Source organism: Monodelphis domestica, chromosome 4 (genome assembly GCF_027887165.1).
Source record: "Monodelphis domestica isolate mMonDom1 chromosome 4, mMonDom1.pri, whole genome shotgun sequence".
NCBI classification, from domain to species: Eukaryota; Metazoa; Chordata; class Mammalia; order Didelphimorphia; family Didelphidae; genus Monodelphis; species Monodelphis domestica.
This window is the reverse complement of record NC_077230.1, coordinates 434,208,208-434,227,550: the sequence shown is the minus strand read 5'-3', so window position 1 is coordinate 434,227,550 and position 19,343 is coordinate 434,208,208. Positions and strand designations below refer to the sequence as shown.

At 45.5% G+C, this 19,343-nt stretch overlaps 2 protein-coding genes across 7 annotated transcripts in view; one reads left to right on the top strand and one right to left on the bottom strand.

Annotated features, from left to right (window-relative positions):
- Positions 1-19,343, bottom strand: part of LOC100023417 (zinc finger protein 420-like) — a 621,149-nt gene that overhangs the window by 564,618 nt on the left and 37,188 nt on the right. The window lies entirely within an intron of this gene.
- LOC103092900 (zinc finger protein 84-like) lies at positions 3,446-16,902 on the top strand. 3 transcript variants are annotated; one of them, XM_056825683.1, is made up of 5 exons: positions 3,446-3,657; positions 8,280-8,374; positions 9,222-9,348; positions 10,483-10,578; positions 12,807-16,902. In XM_056825683.1, exons 1-5 carry the CDS (start codon positions 3,462-3,464, stop codon positions 15,209-15,211), a joined length of 2,919 nt encoding a protein of 972 aa, XP_056681661.1. In that variant the 5' UTR covers positions 3,446-3,461; the 3' UTR covers positions 15,212-16,902. The 3 variants fall into 3 exon arrangements, with proteins under 3 accessions (XP_056681661.1, XP_016281142.2, XP_056681662.1); XM_016425656.2 differs by lacking the exon at positions 8,280-8,374; XM_056825684.1 differs by having other exon boundaries at positions 10,483-12,933.

Genomic DNA, 19,343 nt, shown 5'->3' with positions numbered 1-19,343 from the left:
TGTAACTCACACCTACAAGTTTCCTTCCTTCCCTTACCCCACCACTGACCCTCTCTATTAGAAAATGACTAAGCTCTCAACTTTAGAAGTCACCCTAATAAACATTCAATAAACAGATACTATCTACTATGTGGATGTACCTTGCTAGTCTGGGGATACAAAGAGACAAAAGATAGTTCTTGTCCTTAAGTCTAGTGGATTATAATGGATTATATCATATAACTAAAACTAATGAAAATGCTCCACATCTAATTTGGGAACCTCTTGGGAAGCATCAAGGAATTATATTGAAGACAAAGATTATGAGTTTTATTGACCATGGGAATATTTTTGGGATGTTAAGTGCATACTTTTGCTAGGGATTAGTTAATGTGGAGAAAATAATATGAGGAAAGCTTCTGAAGGATTCCTCTAATACATCAGAGTCAAAAGTTTCCAAGATTCATTTGGTGTTTTTATGGATAAAAATTACTATTCCCTTTTCTCCTGATTGTTATAACACACCACAGCAGCTACTAGGTGACAGTAGACTATGTCTGTGCAGCCATTGTGCCTGTTTTGAGATTTGGTTGTTTCACTGAATCATTTTAGCAAAACCACTCAAATGGCTTTGAGCCAAGTACCACAGTGGAAAGGTTGTTAGACATGGGCCTTGGGAGAAACTGAATTAAAATTCTGTTTCAGACATATTTGAATGACCTTGGACATTCACTTCAATTCTGGGCTTTGGTTTCCTCATCTGTAAAAAGATGGAGTTATATTCAGTGGCCTTTAAGTCCTTTCCAGCTCTAAATCCATTCTTTTATAAGCCTATAAAATATTTTTAACTAGATGGTCAATTATTGTTCTTTTTTATTCTAAAATAGTAACTATAAAAACAATTACTCTTTGAAAAATTAAAAAAAACTGACCTTTGTGACATAGTAATCTCCTTTATTTAGTGTGTGGAATCAAGCATTTACATTTTACTTTATTTCCATAAGTCTTGTTTGCTTTCTTATCATCTTCTGAACTCCCTATTTTGAGTGTATTTTTCAGGATGATATTGGTGTTACTGATGGAGTCACTGCTGGTGTGGACAGTTTTTTTCTCCTTCTACAATTGTCGTTCTTCATAACTTCATTTTTAAAATCTTCCCACGTGTCATTTTTTGTACCACTCCAATATTATATCACTTTCTTTTTTATTATTCATTTACTTGTTAGTTGGTTACATTAAATTCCCAAGTATCTCCGTCCCTTGACAGGATTACTTGACAACAACAACATATATATATATATATATATATATATATATATAAACTATGTCTTTCATGTTTCCATATATCAGTTCTTCCTCTGGAGGTGAACATTCATTCACAAGTTATCCTTCAAATATTAATTCTGTAGCTATTGTAAGGGTTAAATTAGGAGTTTGACAAAATAAGAGAGTAGCTTCTAACAATTTTAGTTTTAATGAGAATATAGTAAAAGGAGGAAAATATAGGAAAGAGATAGAAAAATTACCTAACTACCTATAACTCCCTATATCTGCCTATAACTGCTGTTAAAGAGAGTCCTGCTGATCACCCTTCCGCTCAGCTCACCAGGCAGAATATATATATATCCAACCACCAACTAATCAACCCACACCACCACCAACCAACCCCCAAGGACCCACTACCAATGGCCAACCACCTCCCAACCCCCAAAAAGGTCAAAAAGCCCTTCTCAGTCCTTGTGCCGGCCTTTTATATCCCTTTCTTACCTCACTTCCTGTCTCTCTGGTTTCTACTTCCTTTCACTGTGGGTTAGTAAATCTTTACACATCTCTATGGTAAAAGGACCTCCAGGTCCCCAGTTAGAGAAAGGGATTAAGCATTCCCTTTTACACTACATATACTATCCTCTTGGTTCTGCTTGTTTCATTTTTCATCATTCTACCTAGGTGTTTCTAGGCTGCTTTCCATAATTCCTATAAAGGCACTTTGTTTACCCATTCCTTCAGTTGTTGAACACAGTTCTGTTATAAGGAGAGGAGCAATGCTGCAAGGCTTCAGAAGCAGGCAGGCAGGTTCCAGAATTCTGGAGAAGTGGCCGGACTGTTGCTTCTCCTAAGAGATGATAAGCAGGCAGGAGGTTGAGTTTCTGTCTAGCCTTCTAGGATGGACCTAGGGGGCTCGATATTCTCTCTCCTGTGGCTTTCCTTGTGATCCAACCTGTTCCTGTGTATCCTGTGGCCTGGCTGAGACCATCCCTCTGAGCCTTGTTCCTGCTTACCTCCAGCCCTGCTACCTCTATCACCATCCAAGGGGGGCTTTGGGTTAGTGAATGCTTTCTTGAAAGGGTCTCTGGCTGGGTGCTGTGTCCCAGGACTGGCCTGCGCTAGGTTTTGCTCAAATCACAATGAACTCTCTCAAGAGCATTTCCATAATCGGAAGCTTGGCGACTTTGGGGTTAGCCCTTCCCTTCCGTCCAAGGCAGAGTGGTAAGGGCTGGGCAGTGGGAGCCCAGAGACGTGTTGGGGCCAGATTAGAGGGGCCCCGCGGCCCTCCATCCATTGGGCCAGCAAGCTTTAGCACCTAACGTGAATGAAAGGAGTCGGTGGCCGAGGGGAGACATCCTCCTTTTCTAGCTGTTCTCTGATGCTCCTGAATGTGCCATCTTAGATGCTTCCTTTCCTGGTCTGGAGTTCCCAGTTTGCAGTTACGTGTGTCCGGTCAGCTGTCCCCGAGGGTCCGAGGCCCTTCCTCTGATATCATCTCCCAGCTGGAGGAGCCTTTTATGGAAGTGGCTCTCCTGCCTCCCCTCAGGCAGTGGCCCTGGGTTCTGCACCCCAATCCTCTCTCACACACACCCCGCTTTCAGCAGCTCCTTGCTTGCGGGTCTTCGGCTTGGACAGGCTGCCAGAGGCCACCTTTTAGTCAGTCTGACTGGGGTCAGAAGCCGAGCCGCTCCCAGCCAAGGCTTGGGTTGGAGCCGGGAAAGGGGGAAATGTATAAGCTTTGGTGTTGCTCCTACTGTGTGCCAGACCCTGGGCTTGGCGCCTCACAACTACCAAGGTCAGTGCTGTGGAGCTCCCATCTTATAGGTAGGGAAACTGAGGCACGCGGCAGCGTCTGGATTTGAACTCGGGTTTTCCCAGACTCGCAGCGCTCAGTCCGGCCCTGGCAATGGCAGTGACCACAGTTGGCTGGTGTAAATCTCGGCAAAGCGTTTTACAAGGATTCCCTTTTGGGAAAGAGACAAAACTGTCACACCTCCAGGCCAGGGAGGTGTGCCCAAGGCGAGGTGGGGCCAGCCGACCCCGGCCGGGTCCGCCCAGCGCACAGAAGCTCACGGAACTGCTCCAAGCCTTCTGGAAGATGGGCGGGGGGGGGGGGGGGGGGGGGGGCGGGGCGCGCCCTCCTGCCCCCGGACTCCATCTCCCAGAATGCCTTCGGGAGCCCGTCCGGTTCGGGCTGATACCGCAGTGCCCGGTGTATGCTGGGAGTCGTCCTTCCGCGTCCTGGCCTTTCTGTCCTTCCGGTCCTAAATGTGAGACTCCAACGCGTCCCGAGAGTCCAGACAGCCGTGCTGGGCTCCGTTGAGGCCTCGGGAGTGCGCAGGCGCAGCCCTGTCCCTGCGCCCCCTGGTGGAGCCGGCCGAGGAGAGCGCATGCCCCTGGCGCCCCCTGCGGGTAGGTTGCGACCCTTCATGTGGGCGTGGGAGGCTGGGGCCGGGGACCGAGGGGAGGGCTGCGTTGACCCGGGGTATTTGTTGGTGCTTCCTGTGGTCCGAAGAGGGCTACGCTAAAGGAAGTCGTCCTTGTTATCGGCACCGCGAGCCAAAACAGTCCCGCGGGGCTGGCGGACGGCTTCACATTCAAATGGAGCCCGAGAGGATCCCTGCAGCAGTGGCGACCCCCATTTTACAGACGGGCAAACTGAGGCAGACGGCGCCGCAGATCCTCCCGAGGTTACCCGGGTCCGAGGCGGACCTTGTCCTTCGAACGGCAGAGTCCAGGCCCAGGAGCCAAGTTAGGTCCCCAGGCCCTGATTAAAGCCTCCTCATGTGCCCTGGGGTACAAAGAGAGGCATCAGACGCCCCTCGATCCTAGGGAGCTCGGACTAAGGAGAGGCCACACACACAGAGCTATAGACTGGACAACTTCCGGATAATGCCCCAGGGAAGGCTCTAGCTGAGGAAGGCAGGAAAAGCCCCTCCTAGAAGGTGGGATTTTATCTTGGACTGGAAGGAAGCCAGGAGAGAGGAACAGGAAGGAAATGATCCGAGGCCCAAGGGGCCGCCCATGAGAATGCCCTGAATTGGGAAGTGGAAGAACCGCAAGGAGCCCAGCATCATGGCAGTGCAGCGTGTGGGAGGGGGCCCGGTGCTTCGAGGGAGAAGCCTAGGAAGGCAGGGGAGCCTGGAGTGTACTGAAGAAGGGGACAGACCTCCTCAGACCTGGGCGTCAGGACGGTCAGTCGGACTGCTGGGTGAGCCAGGAGAGCCTGAGGCAGGGAAGGCAACCAGAAGGCTATTGGAATCATCTAGGTATGAGGCGATGCAGTGGCAGTGTCAAAGCAGGAGACGTTCTGAAGGAAAGATCCGCAGCATGGTGGGTGGGAGGTGAGGAGTCAAGGATGCCCGGCTGGTGGCTTCCCCGGAAACCAGGAAGTGAGGAGTTGGAGGGGAAAGATAATGAGTTTTGTTCGGGACTGCCAGGTGTAAGATCTTAGGGGATGCCTGATTCAGGGTGTCCAGGAGGCAGTTGTAGATGAGAGCCTGGAGGGTAGAAGGGACGCTGCGTTAACCTCAGAACCATTGGCTTAGAGACCACCGTTGGATCCAGGGAAAAACAGAAAAGGGTCACAGAGAAGCTTCTCAGGGATTTCTCCTCTTAAGCTCTAAATGGCAGCCTTTCCAGACTGCAGAGACTCTACTTTCCCCAGTAAGTCCCCACAGAGAGCTTTCTTCCACTCAAAACTATTCCCTGCAGCCGCTCTAGAGCCTGTCTTCCTCTGGTCTGTCTGGCTCTGTGGGTTTCTGCATCTTCTGGCCTCTGGGCTGCTCTCTAAGCAGCTTATCTCGTTGTCTTCTATCTATTGATGGCCCAACAAAGGATGTCTCTGCCCCCTCTGCAGGACCATCTGGCTTAGACTGAGACACCCAAAGTTCTCCCGAGGCACGGGGAATTACCCTCTAGTCCCCAGACGGGTCTTTGATTTAGAGTTTCCCAGCTAGAGACCTCAAAGTCTTAAATTGTCATATGAAAGTCAGCCACTAAGGAACAAAGCGTGGTAACCAAAACTGAGAACTTGGCCTACAGGAAGCAAGCTGTTCTCCCTTTGGTCTTCGGGAACCCTGCAGCTCCTCAAGCTACTTTTTTCTGTGTTTCTCACGTTTCCTTTCGGTAAATAAAACAGTCAGTGTGACACGTATGTATGTATGTATGCATGTGTGTGTTTATGTGTGTGTGTGTGTTTTCTTGTGTTTGAGCCCCCAGGGTAAGTACGGGGGAGGTGGAGGACTCGACCCCAGGAGAAGATCCTTCCCAGAGGTCTTTGACCCCAGCGTCAGGACAGCTCCTCCTGGGAAGAGACAGATCCTGGAAAATCTGGGAATGCTGTCATTCCTGGTCATCCAGGCAGGTCAGAGAAGACGAGAGAAGCCAGAACAGAGAAAACAACCAGAAGGGCTGGCCATGCAGGACTAGGCCCCCATGGGAAGGGGGAAACACCAACAGGATGGTGGAGAGGGTGGACCTGGGACTGTCTGTAACGGGAAGCTGGACGAGGGAGGCAGCTCCCCCCACTCTCCATCTGTCTTCCTTTACTCTCTGCCTCTCAGTACCCACCATTCCCTGGCCAGTTCTTCCCTCTCGCTGGCTCCATTCGGTTGGTGAGGCCCAGGGCCAGGGGCTGGGGAAACAAACCCAACCCTGAGCCAGGCCCTGCCCCCAAAGACCTTCCATTCTACTGTCACCTTCACTTTCTTGCCAGCTTCCTAAATCCCAGAGTGCCACCTCATGACTCCAGAGACTTTGCTCCCTTCACCCTTCCTATAAGCACGGAAGTCTAAATGGCATGTGACCGCTGCTGGGCTATCATTCTCTGATTTCTAAGCTTTGATAAGTTGATGAAAAGGAAAATTACTTTCTAGCTTTCATAGCTCATCCAGGAACCTGTGGTGGCCTGTTCCTTAGCTCCCAAAGCCATCAAGGTTTGGTGTCACAGAACATTTGAGAACTGTGTAATATTCTGGCACTGTGAGCTCACCATTCCGTCTCTCCTCTGGACATCCCAAGGCATCTGTGATTAGCAAATAACCACTGAGGAGGTGGACTTAAAGACCTGAACTCCTCCCTTATATTTCACAAGAATATCACAATTCAAGATTAATTTTCCACAAGGAGAGCCAATGTTTGTTGAAGTCCTCTAGTATGAGGGCAGGAGGAAGGAGGAAGGAAAGAGAGAGCAAGAATGTCCTGCAAGTCTGTGGACAGTGACCACAGGGGCGGCGATTATCAAGTGGAGTGGACTTCACGAACCTCAAAGGAGCAGAGATTACTGAGTGATGGCGATAGGGAGACATCCCAGAAGTGGCAACGGAGAGTCAGGAGCGTTCCAAGCCCTGAGCCAAGGAGAAGGAGTGAAGGTGCAGCCAGCACTGGACAGGGTGGCCAGGGAGGCTGTAGTCATTGGGGAGCCTCATCTCAGCGAAAGCCAGCGGATGGATTTAGAAAAAGGAAAGGTGGCCTATGGAGCAGGCCTTCAAGAGGCACAGCAGAACAGGCAGCTGTGAGGTGGGACATTGTTGGGGCACGGGAGAGTTGAAGAGAAAGAGAACAAGATCAGGCTCAGCCGAAAGAGAGTATACTCTGGCTCTCCTAAGAGGGGATAAGAGATGGGAAGACACCCCAGAGCATGAAAGCAGATGGGAAGTGGGGATCGCCCAGGCTCTCGGGTCAGTCAAACTTTATCATACCTACATCTTGAGGGCTGGGTCTAAACCAGTCAAACCCAGTTCCACCCCTTCACAGAAATAGGGTACAGTAAAAAGAGAAGACCCAGGACAAAGCATTGAGAGGCACTTGTGAAGAGCCAGCAAAGGAGGCTGAGAAGGAACGGCCAAACATACAGGAGAACACAATGTCCCTAAAGTCTAGAAGAGAGAGTGCTCAGAAGACCATGATTTATACTATCAAGTGCTACAGAAAGGTGGAGGAGGATAAAGATGGAAAAGAGGCCAGAGGGCTGGCAAATAAGGCAGCATCAATAGCATCAAAAGACCAACCTGGCTGCCAAGTGGATCTTCTTAAAGCCCAGCCACAGCCATGCCATTCCCTTGCTAAAGAACTTCAGCACCTCTAAATTGACGCCAAGCAAAGCTCTTTGGGGCCCTTAATGCCTTTCAGCTGACTTCAGCCTATCTGTTCTGATGGGTCTCCCATCATTCCCTGTCCCATTTGCTGTTTCCCATCCAGGAAAGCCAGCCACGGTCTGCTTTGGGCTCTTGTCTCTGGCTGTCTCTGTGCCTGGAATGCACTCTTCCTCCAGTCTTCTCCCTTCACATGTCCCCTCCTCAAAGCCTTTCCCAAGATCCCTGTTGCTGATGCTTTCCCTCAAATGTCTCTGCATGTGGTTTCTATTTGCTTCCCTGTATATACACTCCAGCACCCAGGAGAATGTTAGCTCCTGGAGGACAGACACTTGTTTTATCTTTATGGATCTGGCACCCGGCGCATCGCCTGGCATCTGATGAGCGCCTCATACATGCTCATTAGATTAAACTTGATTTCCTCTCAGAGAGGAAGGAAGGGGGAGAGCGAAAATGCAGTTCATGTTGAATGTCTTTGGCCTTCACTAAATATAGTAGAAAAACAGATCTGCAGTCAGGAGGAAATGGAGGCGTCAGGAGCAAAGAACACTTTGTTGTATGCGCAGGCAAAATATGGCAGCCCAGAAACAATGGAGAAAGTCCATGGAAAAGTCATCGAGAGTAGACGTGTCAAGCCCATCGTGGTGGGGCCTGAGCCAGATTTCACTGGGAAATATTGGACAAACTCAGTAAAAATACAAAGCACAGAATAGAGCTGACGTTAGCATGTGGTTTTCCAGGTCTGCATGTGGTCTACAGGGATCCTTGCATGTGGCTTAGTGACCTTATTTCCATTGGAGTTTGACATCGCTGACCTTAAGGGTGGTCTTGACAAAGAGTAGCCCAGGCTGGGCGAGGGGGTCTGGGATGCTGCCAGGGGTTTTGTTTGGCAGCCCAAGGTGGGCTGGTCTCCACCAAGGCTTCTTTCTCCTTCTCCAGTCCAGGCTCGTACATACTCTGCCATTCCCCAAGCCTGGAGGATGGAGGAGGAGGAGATGGGTGGGACTGCGGGGCTCCCAACAGCCAGATTTCAGGTGAGCTCGGGTGGATTCCTTCCTGAAACTCCAAATCCTGGATGGATATATAGAACCCTCCCTTCAGTGTACTTCCAGGCCCGCTGCAGGGCCTCAAGCTGCCCGTTTCCTCTGGTTTCTTTGGCGGTTGACCCCAAGGTGACAAGTCTACAGTATAGAACAATGAGGCACGTCAAAAGCCCAGGTGCACTGTGGGAGCTGAATCCCCAGTCAGGGCTGAGAGGTGACCCTGTGGGACCTCAGAGTTTCCCTCCTACTCTTAGGAGGTCTTTGTCGCTTCCAAATTAGATAGAGGAGAGAAAGTAGCGCCGCCATCAGGCAAGATCATCTAGGAGAGCCACAAGCCAGGAGAAGCCTAAAATGAATGGGAGATATTGGCAGGTGCCAGGGCAAGCAGCGAACGTCTGCTAAGAGACAGCTGCCCACCACACAGCGTGCCAAGGGCTAGAGCACAAATTAAGCAAAACCAAAAGCGTTCCTTGCCTTTTCGGGGGCCCTTAGAAGCGCAGCTGGGAGGAGAAGGACGCATTGCCAGTCCAGGTCTTTCCCCGAAATGGAGCCTTTAAAAGGAATTCAGCCAGGCAGAAATGGACCAGCCCAGGGAGGGCTTCCTAGCTCGCCCCTGCTGATGTTCCCAGGGACATGGCGGTTGGGTCAAGGGGGCAGAGTGGGGGCAGGGGCAAGGCCAGTTCTGTGGGCCAGTCAGTGTTTCCCTCTGTGGCTCGGCCTGAGTGTGGCCTCTACGGGCTGGGCTCTGATCAGGGCTCTGTTCCTGCCACATGGGGGGGAGAGGATGCGGCGGGGGGGGGGGGGGGGGGCTCGGCCTAGAACCCTCCTAACATTTCAGGAATCACTGGCGTTCAAGGACGTGGCTGTGGAGTTTACCTGCGAGGAGTGGCGACGCCTGGAGCCTGCTCAGAGAGACCTCTACAGGCAGGTGATGATGGAGAACTACAAGAGCTTTGTCTCCCTGGGTGAGTCCCCGAGTCTGGTGGCCCCCATCATGGGAGCGTGGGAGTGTGGCAAGCTTCCAGGACCCTCCCAGCCCAAGAGGCACAATGTTCCCCTTCCTGATGGCAAGATGGCTTTTGTCATCACAATGGAGAGGCCGAGCTTTGCGGTCCTGGCTCTGAGGGCTCCTTGGCACATCACAACGTCCTGAGGGGACGAGACTAACCAGGACTGGGTCTTAGCTACATGTCATCTCCCCAGACAGTTCATTTCCCAGAGGAAGCCTTTCCTGGGTGCTTCATGAATTAACTCGTCGATGACCCCAAATTCCCTGGAGCCACAGGCTCGGCGTCTGGCTAATCCAGGAAGGTGGCGTTCAGTAGGGTTATGTGCACAGTCTCACGCTTAGGGATAGTCACCCTCAGGCGGGGGCAACAGTGGTTTGTCTGGCTTTTAATGGTGCTCACAGTATGATGGGGCAGCTGCTTTGAGAGAACCCAGCCCACTGGGCCTCATCCCCAGGATTGGGTTCATTGCTAGGAGCCATGATGAGCTCAAGAGGGTCCAGAAGAGAGCAGTCAGCTGCAGGGGTGGGACAAAGCCTCGAGTCTGTCACGTTGTGGTCAGTTGAAGGAAATGGGAGTTTTTAGTCTGGAGAAAAGAAGATTCAGGGGAGCCCAAGAGTTCCATTCAAGTATTCGGAGGGCTGCCAGGTAGCTCTTGATGTTTGTCATGGGCACAACCCAGGGCAGAAGGGACAAGGTGAAAACATTTGATGTCAGGAAGAAACTTCCTCGAAGGACTTCAGGCCAAGACAGGATGTTCTGGTGGGGATTCCTGTCTGGAAAGGGTTCACCCAGGTAGGCGCAGAGTTCTTCTCCAATGCTGCGATCCTGTGACAACCAAATAAAGCCCCAGGGAAGATCCTGGAAGGCTCGCAAGCTCTCATCTAACTCTTAGGATGGTCTAGTGAAGGTTTTCTGAGCCCGCGCTTTATCTGAAACCCGTTCTTCCTCGGAAGCCAATGGAGAGCCTGCTTGAGAGACCCTTCATATAGTAAGGGAGCCTTTCTTAGCTACCCAGCTTTCCATGAAGGAAAGGGAACTCCAAGGGCCTTTCAGCCCTTCTTACTTCCCTGTTTCCGTTCCTGTGAGCAGGGCTGCCTGTTTCCAAGCTGGATGTGATGTCCCTGTTGGAGAGAGGAGAGGCACCGTGGATGCCCAAGGGAGAAGTGCTGAGGAGATACTCTCGAGGTGAGTGGAGGGTGAGATGCCACGTAGATTCCTTTGCAAGGACGCTGGGCATAAAGACCAATGCTGGACTCTAAGATCCTAAAGGTTCCTTGACAGCCTTGGACCTGGCACGAGCTCCTTTTTTCCCTTGAGGAAATCCCTTTTGGGATATTTTTCTCTCAGTCTCCATATTTACATTTTTCCAGGAAGGAAACATGCCCTCCCTTTTGTTGGTTTTTAAAGCATCCGTCTTAAGTGACCTGCCATCACCAAAAACATTCAGACTCACGAATAGACTTTTTTTAAGTTGTTTTTTTTAATATCACTTGTCTGTCTGGCACTTCCATTTCCATGTATAGTCCATATGGTCCACCCCCAGATGCCAGAGAGTCATCCCACATAACAGAGAGTTCAAAGGGAAGATAGCGAAGAAGCTGCTCATCAAAATGAACTAGCCCATCCCTGGATGAGTGGCCAGCAGGATTCCCAATGTTCCACACCCCTGGGCCCCCAGCTCTTCGGAAAAGGGAGGAAGGTTCAGCTCTTTCCTCTGCTTTAGGACTCAGCTGCTCATACAGACAGTGGGCAGTTTCTCTTTATACTATTGTGCCCTTTGCAGCTTTAGTTTTCTGGGCTCTATTTCCTTTAACAATAGCTTGCCCCAGCCGTCTTTTCAGGTACAGGAGAGGTACAGTTAGCTGGGGATATTGGGAATGGCCTCATGGGAGAGGTGAAACAGCCGTGGACCTAGAAGGCAAAGGTGAGAATGGAGAACATTCCCAACATAAGGGCCAGCTTTCTAAGATTAAGTCATGGAGACAGGAAATAGAATGTTGTTCATGAAGAAGCCCAAGCAAGCCACCTTGGCTAGACTGTGTGGAGTGATGTGTAATCAAGCTGGAAAGCAGCTGAAGCCACAAGAGATTGTAGGATCAGACTGCTCACGGGCCTCCCCCTCTCCCTAAGGGACGCTGGCTCCAGGCTTTCCCAGACCAAGCTCAATCCTGGAGGAATCAAGCCCCAGAGAGAAAAATCAAGCTGCCCTCATTCCCCCCAGCTTATTAATTCTCCCAACCCAAAGTGGGACTCTTGGGACAGTTTTATAAACAGAGTTTTGGGGAGATTCCTGTCTAGGGTGTCTGCAAGATGGATCATCTGGGTTCCTTATAGAAAGGTGTGTAAGGTACAGAGAAGATCAAGATGCCACTAAGGCTGTAAATGTTTGGCCTTCCCAGGTCTTCTGTTTGGTCCCCTCTGGTCATGGAAAGAAACTCAAAGCAGATGAGGAAGCCATAAACTCAAGGTCCAGTTTGGGCTCATGTAGGCCAGCCCATGGACTTACTGGCTGTAGTAAGGAGGCAAGCAATAGGTCAATCCAAGGGAGAATTACCAGAATCCTGAGCCCCATGTTCAGACAAGAGGAAGCCCTTGTTTTCTTGTATCAGTTTGATTTCCAAATGTTTCCCTTCCCTTCTACTCCTCTGGTAAATATTCCCTATAACTAAAAAAAAAATAGAAAAGGCAAAAATACAAAGGGAAGGTCCATTTAAATAACTTCAAACTGGGGGCAGCTGGATGACTCAGTGGATGGAGAGCCGGGCCTAGAGACGGGAGGTCCTGGGTTCAAATGTGGTCTCAGAAACTTCTTAGCTGTGTGACCCTAGGCAAGTCACTTAACCCACATTGCCCAACCCTTACTGCTCTTCTGCCTTGGAACCAATACTTAGTATTGATTCTAAGACAGAAGGTAAAAGTTTAAAGTAAATAAACAAATAACTGCAAAATGCATGAAGTTCCTAGGAATAAATATGTGATGGTAGTGATCCCTACTGAGAAATGAGTATGTTCAAATATGTAAAACAGCATAACAACTACAGTAATAGCTAATATTCAGAGAGAGCTCACTCTGTTCCAGGTACTGTACCAATCATTTTACAAATATCTCATCTGATCCTCACAACCTGGGAGAGAGGTGCAGTTATTATTCCCATTTTACAGCAGAGAAAACTGAGACAGAGGTGAAATGACTTGCCCAGGATCACAGAGCAGAGAAAACCATAATTAGAAACTTTTTTTGAAAGAAAATAATTTTTATTGATATCTTTTGCTTTTATATCACTCAGGCTCCTCCTTATATGTCCCCTGGCACTCTGCCAGAAATCTGTCACTGACAACAAGGATTATTTAAGAATGGGAGGGAGGGAGACCAGCAACACCTATGATTAGTGACTTTTAAAAGCATCTTTCAGGTTCCTGTACTCAAGAGATCAGATGTGAAACTCAGGAATCAAGATGGATATGGGGCATTTGTGAAGGAATATCTTCAGAAAAGAGTCTAGAAGAGGACAGTGCCTGGCATTATGGAGTGGAAGAAACTGGAGAATGCAATGTCATTTTAGAGATTCCGAAGGAAAGAGGATTCAGACAAGCATCAGGCAATCTCGGAACAACTTTGAACATAGTGACCCTGCCTCAATGTAATGCATTCAGGAAAAGTTTTAGCCAGGGATCTGGATTGGCTTCACCATTGAGAGGTGCTGTTGGGAAAAATTCCCATAAATATAAGATACTTACTAAAAGCTTCAGAGGATTGTCAGATCTAATTAAATGTACTCCAGTCTCTATAGGGAAGAACCATTATAAGTATCCTACTTGCAGGAAGCCCTTCAGTTACCACTCAGACCTAATTAAATTTCATAGACTACATGCTGGAGAAAAGCTACATGAATATAGTGAAAGTGGAAAGGCCTTTGGCCAAAGACCAAACCTCACTGAACATCAGAGAATTCATACTGGAGAGAAACCACATGAAATCTCTAAATGTGGAAAAGCCTTCAGTGACAGGAGACTCTGGATGCAGCGTGAAGGAATTTATACTGCAGAGGAACCCTTGGCCTGTCATGACTGTGGGAAAGCCTTCAGTAAGAAGGGACACCTTATTAGCCATGAGAAGATTCATACTGGAGAGAAACCCTTTGAATGTAATAACTGTGGGAAAGCCTTCAGCAAGAAGGGGCACCTTATTAGCCATGAGAGGGTTCATACTGGAGAGAAACCCTTTGAATGTAATAACTGTGGGAAAGCCTTCAGCAAGAAGGGATACCTTATTACCCATGAAAGGATTCATACTGGAGAGAAACCCTTTGCCTGTAATGACTGTGGGAAAGCCTTCAGTAAGAAGGGACACCTTATTAGCCATGAGAGAACTCACACTGGAGAAAAACCCTTTGAATGTATTGAATGTGGGAAAGCCTTTATCCAGAAAGGAGACCTTAATAGACATCAGAGGACTCATACTGGAGTGAAACCCTTTGCATGTAATGAATGTGGGAAAACCTTCAGAGAGAAGGGAGCCGTTATTAGACATCAGAGGACTCATACTGGAGTGAAACCCTTTGAATGCAATGAATGTGGGAAAGCCTTCAGTGCAAAGGGAACTCTTATTATACATCAGAGAACTCATACTGGAGTAAAACCCTTTGAGTGTAATGAATGTGGGAAAGCCTTCACAGAAAAGGGAGCCCTTATTAGACATCAGAGGACTCATACTGGTGTAAAACCCTTCGAGTGTAACCAATGTGGCAAAACCTTCAGTAGGAAGGTATACTTTATTAATCATCAGGTAAATCATACTGGAGTAAAGTCACTTATTTATAATGAATATAGAAAAGCTTTCAGCCCAGAAGGATACCATAATAACCATCAGATATCTCATACTGGAGTAAAGCCTTTTGGTTATAATGAATGTGAGAAAGATTTTGGTCTGAAGGGACATCTTGAAAGTCATGAGAAAGCTCATGCTGGAGACTGTGAAGCCTTTAGTGAGAAGGGATACCTTGAAAGTCATAAGAGAGCTCATACTGGAGAGAAATCATTTGAATATAACAAATGTGGGGAAACATTCAGTCCAAAGGGATGTCTTGAAAGTCATCAAAGGTCTTATACTGGGGAGAAATCCTTCAAATATAATGAAAGTAAGAAAGCCTTCAGTGAGAAGGAAAAATCTAATAGACATCAGGGGACAGTTAAACCTTTTGAATGTAGTGAATGTGGGAAAGCCTTTATTGCCAGGGGAAGCCTTATGAGACATCAAATAACTCACACTGGAGTGAAACCCTTTGAATGTAATGAATGTGGGAAAGCCTTCAGCCAGAAAGTACACCTTATTAAACATCAGTTAACTCACACTGGAGTAAAACCTTTCAGTTGTAATGAATGTGGAAAAGCCTTTAGTTTGAAGGGACACCTTGAAAGACATAAAAAATCTCATTCTGGAGAGAAACCATTTGAATGTATTGAATGTGGAAAAGCCTTTAGTGAGAGGAGAACCCTTATTAGACATCAAAGCATTCATACTGGAGTGAAACCCTTTGAATGTAATGAATGTGGGAAAACTTTCAGAGCTAGGGGAACCCTTGTCAGACATCAGAGAATTCATACGGGTGTAAAACCCTTTCAGTGTAATGAATGTGGAAAAGCCTTCTCTCGGAAAGATGAACTCATTAACCACCAGAGGACTCATACTGGAGAAAAACCCTTTGAATGTAATGTGTGTGGAAAAGCCTTCAGTCAAAAAATATACCTTATTAACCATAAGATAACTCATACTTGTAAGTTGTATTCTCCCAGTGCAGCATGGTTAACTTCTCAGTAGTAGAGGACACTCTACTTACCTATGAGATAAATTATCCTGATGAAAACCCTTGTGCATCTAACACGAGAAATTCTTGGGAAACATCAGTGAGTTAATGTGAAGGATAAAGATTCTCAGTTGCACGATGATGGAAATTCATCTAGGGTGTTGTACACGCACGTCCTAGAATCTGTGCAGGAGAATATGTGGATGTAATAATGTGGGGCATAGTCATTTTTTTTATAAATAATGGAGAATCAAGTTGGTAATGAATGTCACTAGGCACCATATTGTTTTGGTTTCTCAGAGATTAAAAGATGACTCCTTCCTTGTCAATCTTTGTTTTAACACACCAAAGATGTCATTAGGTGGCAAATAGAGTTTCTTAAATTTGTTGATGAAGTGTGCCTGAGAGTTTGAGGATTTTTGCTAAACATTTTGGCAAAAGCACTGAAATTGCTCGTACAAGATGAGATCTCTGAATTTTTTTTAATCCAAAATTACTAATTGTTAAAAAAACAAATATTTAAGTTTGAAAAACATAAGCATATGTGAAACAGTAATCCGCTTTATACATTGTGAAATAAAGTAGTTATCATTCCCACATTTGGGGGGCTAGGGGTGTGGCATTCCCTCAATCTGGAAAATCCATCCCTCCTTTATACCAGAGAAGTCTGAATTTTCTCTTTTCCTTTTGTGGGGTGTTTACAATACCTTTTTATAAATTGGGGGTTGAGTATGCATTTCTGAGTTTAAAAACTTTCTGTGTCATCTGAAGCTTCTACAAAACTCCCCCAAAATTCCCATTTAATTTCTTATGCTGATACATGACATATTGAAACCATGGTGGGGAAAATTCACAATAGAGAAGAGATAACTATAAATGTAAAAAAAAAACCTGTAAAAATAAAAGATAAAATGTAAAATTTACTTCCACAATATGATAATGGAAAAGTTGTTTGTTTCCTTGTTGCCCTATGAAATCTTTTTGTTTCATGCATTTTTCTGGATGATTTTGATGTTTACACAAAATCAGAGTGTATATGTTTTCTTCTCCCTCGGTGTTCTTCATGCTGCATCATTTCATATAAATCTTGCCTAGTACTTGAAGATTCAAAGATGGAATAGTACATAGTACTTGGAATTAAAGGAACTAATTATTAATAAAGGAGATAACTTACTCACAGATACCTTACAATAGAAGTTATAATGGAAAAAGAGGTCTAAAGTGAGTGCTAAATTATTCCTTATTCAAAGGCACCACTGCCCATCCCTAGAACAAGTTTCCATCCAAGTCATATGTTCTGTTTCCATTTCACATTGATACAATCCAGTACTGCATTTTTTCCTAAAGAATAAACACTGCTAATGAAATCAGGGTTAGAGCCAAAAAGAAGTTTGGAGATCATGTAGTCCAGCTATCTCATTTTATGAATGAGGAAAATCAAATCCCAGAAAATGGGAGTGGTTGCGGGTCTCAAAGATCATGTCAGAAATGATATTTGAATTGGAAGCTCTTGCAGTATGAATAACTTTGATTCTTCTGAGATCATGGAGTTTCAAAAGTTACAGCCTCTATATCATGAATCAATTGTCATCTTTTGTAAATATGGGAGAGTCAAATTGGTAATGAATGTCTTCAGCTACCTTATTGTTGGAAACTTTTGTGAAATTAGTCTGTATTAGTATTATTAAATTAGTATTAAAAGTCATGGAAAAGTTGTGATTCATCCCTATCTCCAATTCTAATACCTCTGATGTGAGGGTTTATGAAGCCCTTTTTAGGGCTGATTATCCACATTTGGTGTACACCTCTCACCCAATTCATACCTGTGGCTCTAAGAAGCTGTAACATGTATAGCATCTACATCCAGCAAAGATATTCCAGAAAGCAAGGGAACTAGGTCTAAAACCAAGAACCAACTACCTAGCAAAACTGACTATATTCTTACAGGGGAAAGTATGGTCATTTAATAAAATAGAAGAATTCCAAACATTTGTAAAGAAAAGACCAGACCTGAACAGAAAATTTGATGCCCAAACACAGAATTCAAGAGAATCATCAAAAGGTAATTAAGAAAGAGGGAAAAAAGAAAAAACAAAAGAAACATTTTTTAAAGAGACCCAATAAGTTAAAATGATACGTATCCCTATAAGAAAAGAGGTCATTAGTAATGCTTAAAAATTGTTATTATCACCTGGGTAGCTAGAAGAATTATACTTAGAGGGAACAGTGACACACTGTATAGGATGAAATGCCAAGACATAAATATGTATATAGATATGTGTATGCATAAATACACGTGTGTGTGTATATACAAATATAGCTAAAAAAAGAGGTTAATACTAAAAGAAATGGGAAAAGAAACAAAATGAGATAAATTTATATGTCACAAAAAAGCACATGGCAGGAGGGGGGAGAACATCAATACACTGGAAGGGTAAAGAGATTGGAGATAGGAAATACTCAACTCTTATGTGCATTGAAATTGACTCAAAGAGGGAAGAACAAGCAAATACATTGGGACAGAGAATTGATTTGTGCCCTATAGGGAAGTAGAAGGGTAACAAACAGACTGGTGGGGAGAGAAGCAGTACAAGGGAGGGAGAGGGTAGGGGTAGTTTAGAAAGACTGTAACAAAAATAAGGGGAATAAGGGAGGAGGTAGAAAGGGAAGTAAAATAAGGGTGGGAATTAGGGGGACTGATTAAAAACAAAACATTGGTATAGAAGGAAATAGTGAAAGAAGAAAAGGCAGGGCTAGGAGTGGAAATCAAAACGCTAGGAAATACACGATTGGTAATTATAACTCTGAATGTTGAATGGAATGAATAATGAATGCATAAAATGCAAGTGAATAGCAGAGAACATTAGAAACTAAAACTCTACCATATGCTGTCTACAAGAAACACACATGAGGAAGGTAGATACACATAGGGTAAAAGTAAGAGGATAGAGCCAAATCTATTGGACATTGTGAATCTTAAAAACTACTCAGACTGTACTTTAGAATATTTTATTTAGCTATTCCCTTATTGTAACAATGGAAATACTCAGTCTAACAAGAATCAGGAATGTATTGGGAACTTTTAAAATTACTCCACCCTAATTAGACATACTTTAGGGGAAGATAAAAGCTGTAAACTCCTGTTTGAACAATGAAGGTACTTAACTCATACCTTATAATGAAGCTAGAACCTTAAGCCAGGTCTATTTTTAGATCTAATACAAAAAGGTGTTAAGTACATGTAAAGGTTAAATTAATCACAAAAAGTTCAAGTAACTCACAAAAAGAGTGTGAAGTACCTCAGAAGATATAATCTAACCAGAGAAGGTGAGAACTAAGAATGGGCACCACTAAAGAGTGGTGAGAACTAAGAATGGGCAGTCCTGGGAAAAAAGTGTCTACTGTGATTGGTAGATGTAAAAATTTAGGGGAGGTGACATAAGAAAATTTCTTTAAAAGGAGGGGTAAAAAGTCAGTTCAAGCAATTGAATTCAGTTCAGAGATGGAATTGGATTCTGAACTCACTCAGTTCAGGAGACTGAGTTCAGTGGAGGACTGGAACCCAGCTTGGATATGGTCTCATGGTGAGTGATAAGACTAACTCCCTTACCCTTAGGCTCAGGGAGGCCACTTTGGCCAAGGCCTTTAACTACTGCCTGGCTCAGGCTGAGCCAGTGCAGTTTAAATGAACTCACTCTCTCTCTCTCTCTCTCTCTCTCTCTCTCTCTCTCTCTCTCTCTCTCTCTCTCTCTCTCTCTCTCTCTCTCTCTCTCCCCTTAATTCCTTCTCTCTATATTAATTAAAATCTCCATAATTCCCAGCTTACTTGGGTATTTTATTATTTGGTAATTTTCCCTGGAGACCAATCATTTAGATTTAAGCCAAAACACTAAAATTATCCTTACAGCATCAACTGATAAAAAGAAGGTAGAAGTCTCAATCATGACATCTGACAAAGCCAAAGTAAAAATAGATCTAGTCAAACGTGATAGGGAAGATAATTACATCCTGATAAAAGGCAGTATAGACAATGAGGAAATATCAGTACTCACGTGTATGCACCAAATGGCATAGCATTCAAATTTCTAAAGGAGAAACTAGTGGAGCTCAAGGATGAAATAGATAGAACAATTATACTAGTGAGAG

Coding starts and splice junctions, on each gene's coding strand:
- LOC103092900 (XM_056825683.1), top strand. CDS start 3,462: ATGCTGGGAGTCGTCCTTCCGCGTCCTGGCCTTTCTGTCCTTCCGGTC. Junction 8,375..9,221: donor TCCCAACAGCCAGATTTCAG/GTGAGCTCGGGT, acceptor CTAACATTTCAG/GAATCACTGGCGTTCAAGGA. Junction 10,579..12,806: donor GCTGAGGAGATACTCTCGAG/GTGAGTGGAGGG, acceptor AGCATCTTTCAG/GTTCCTGTACTCAAGAGATC.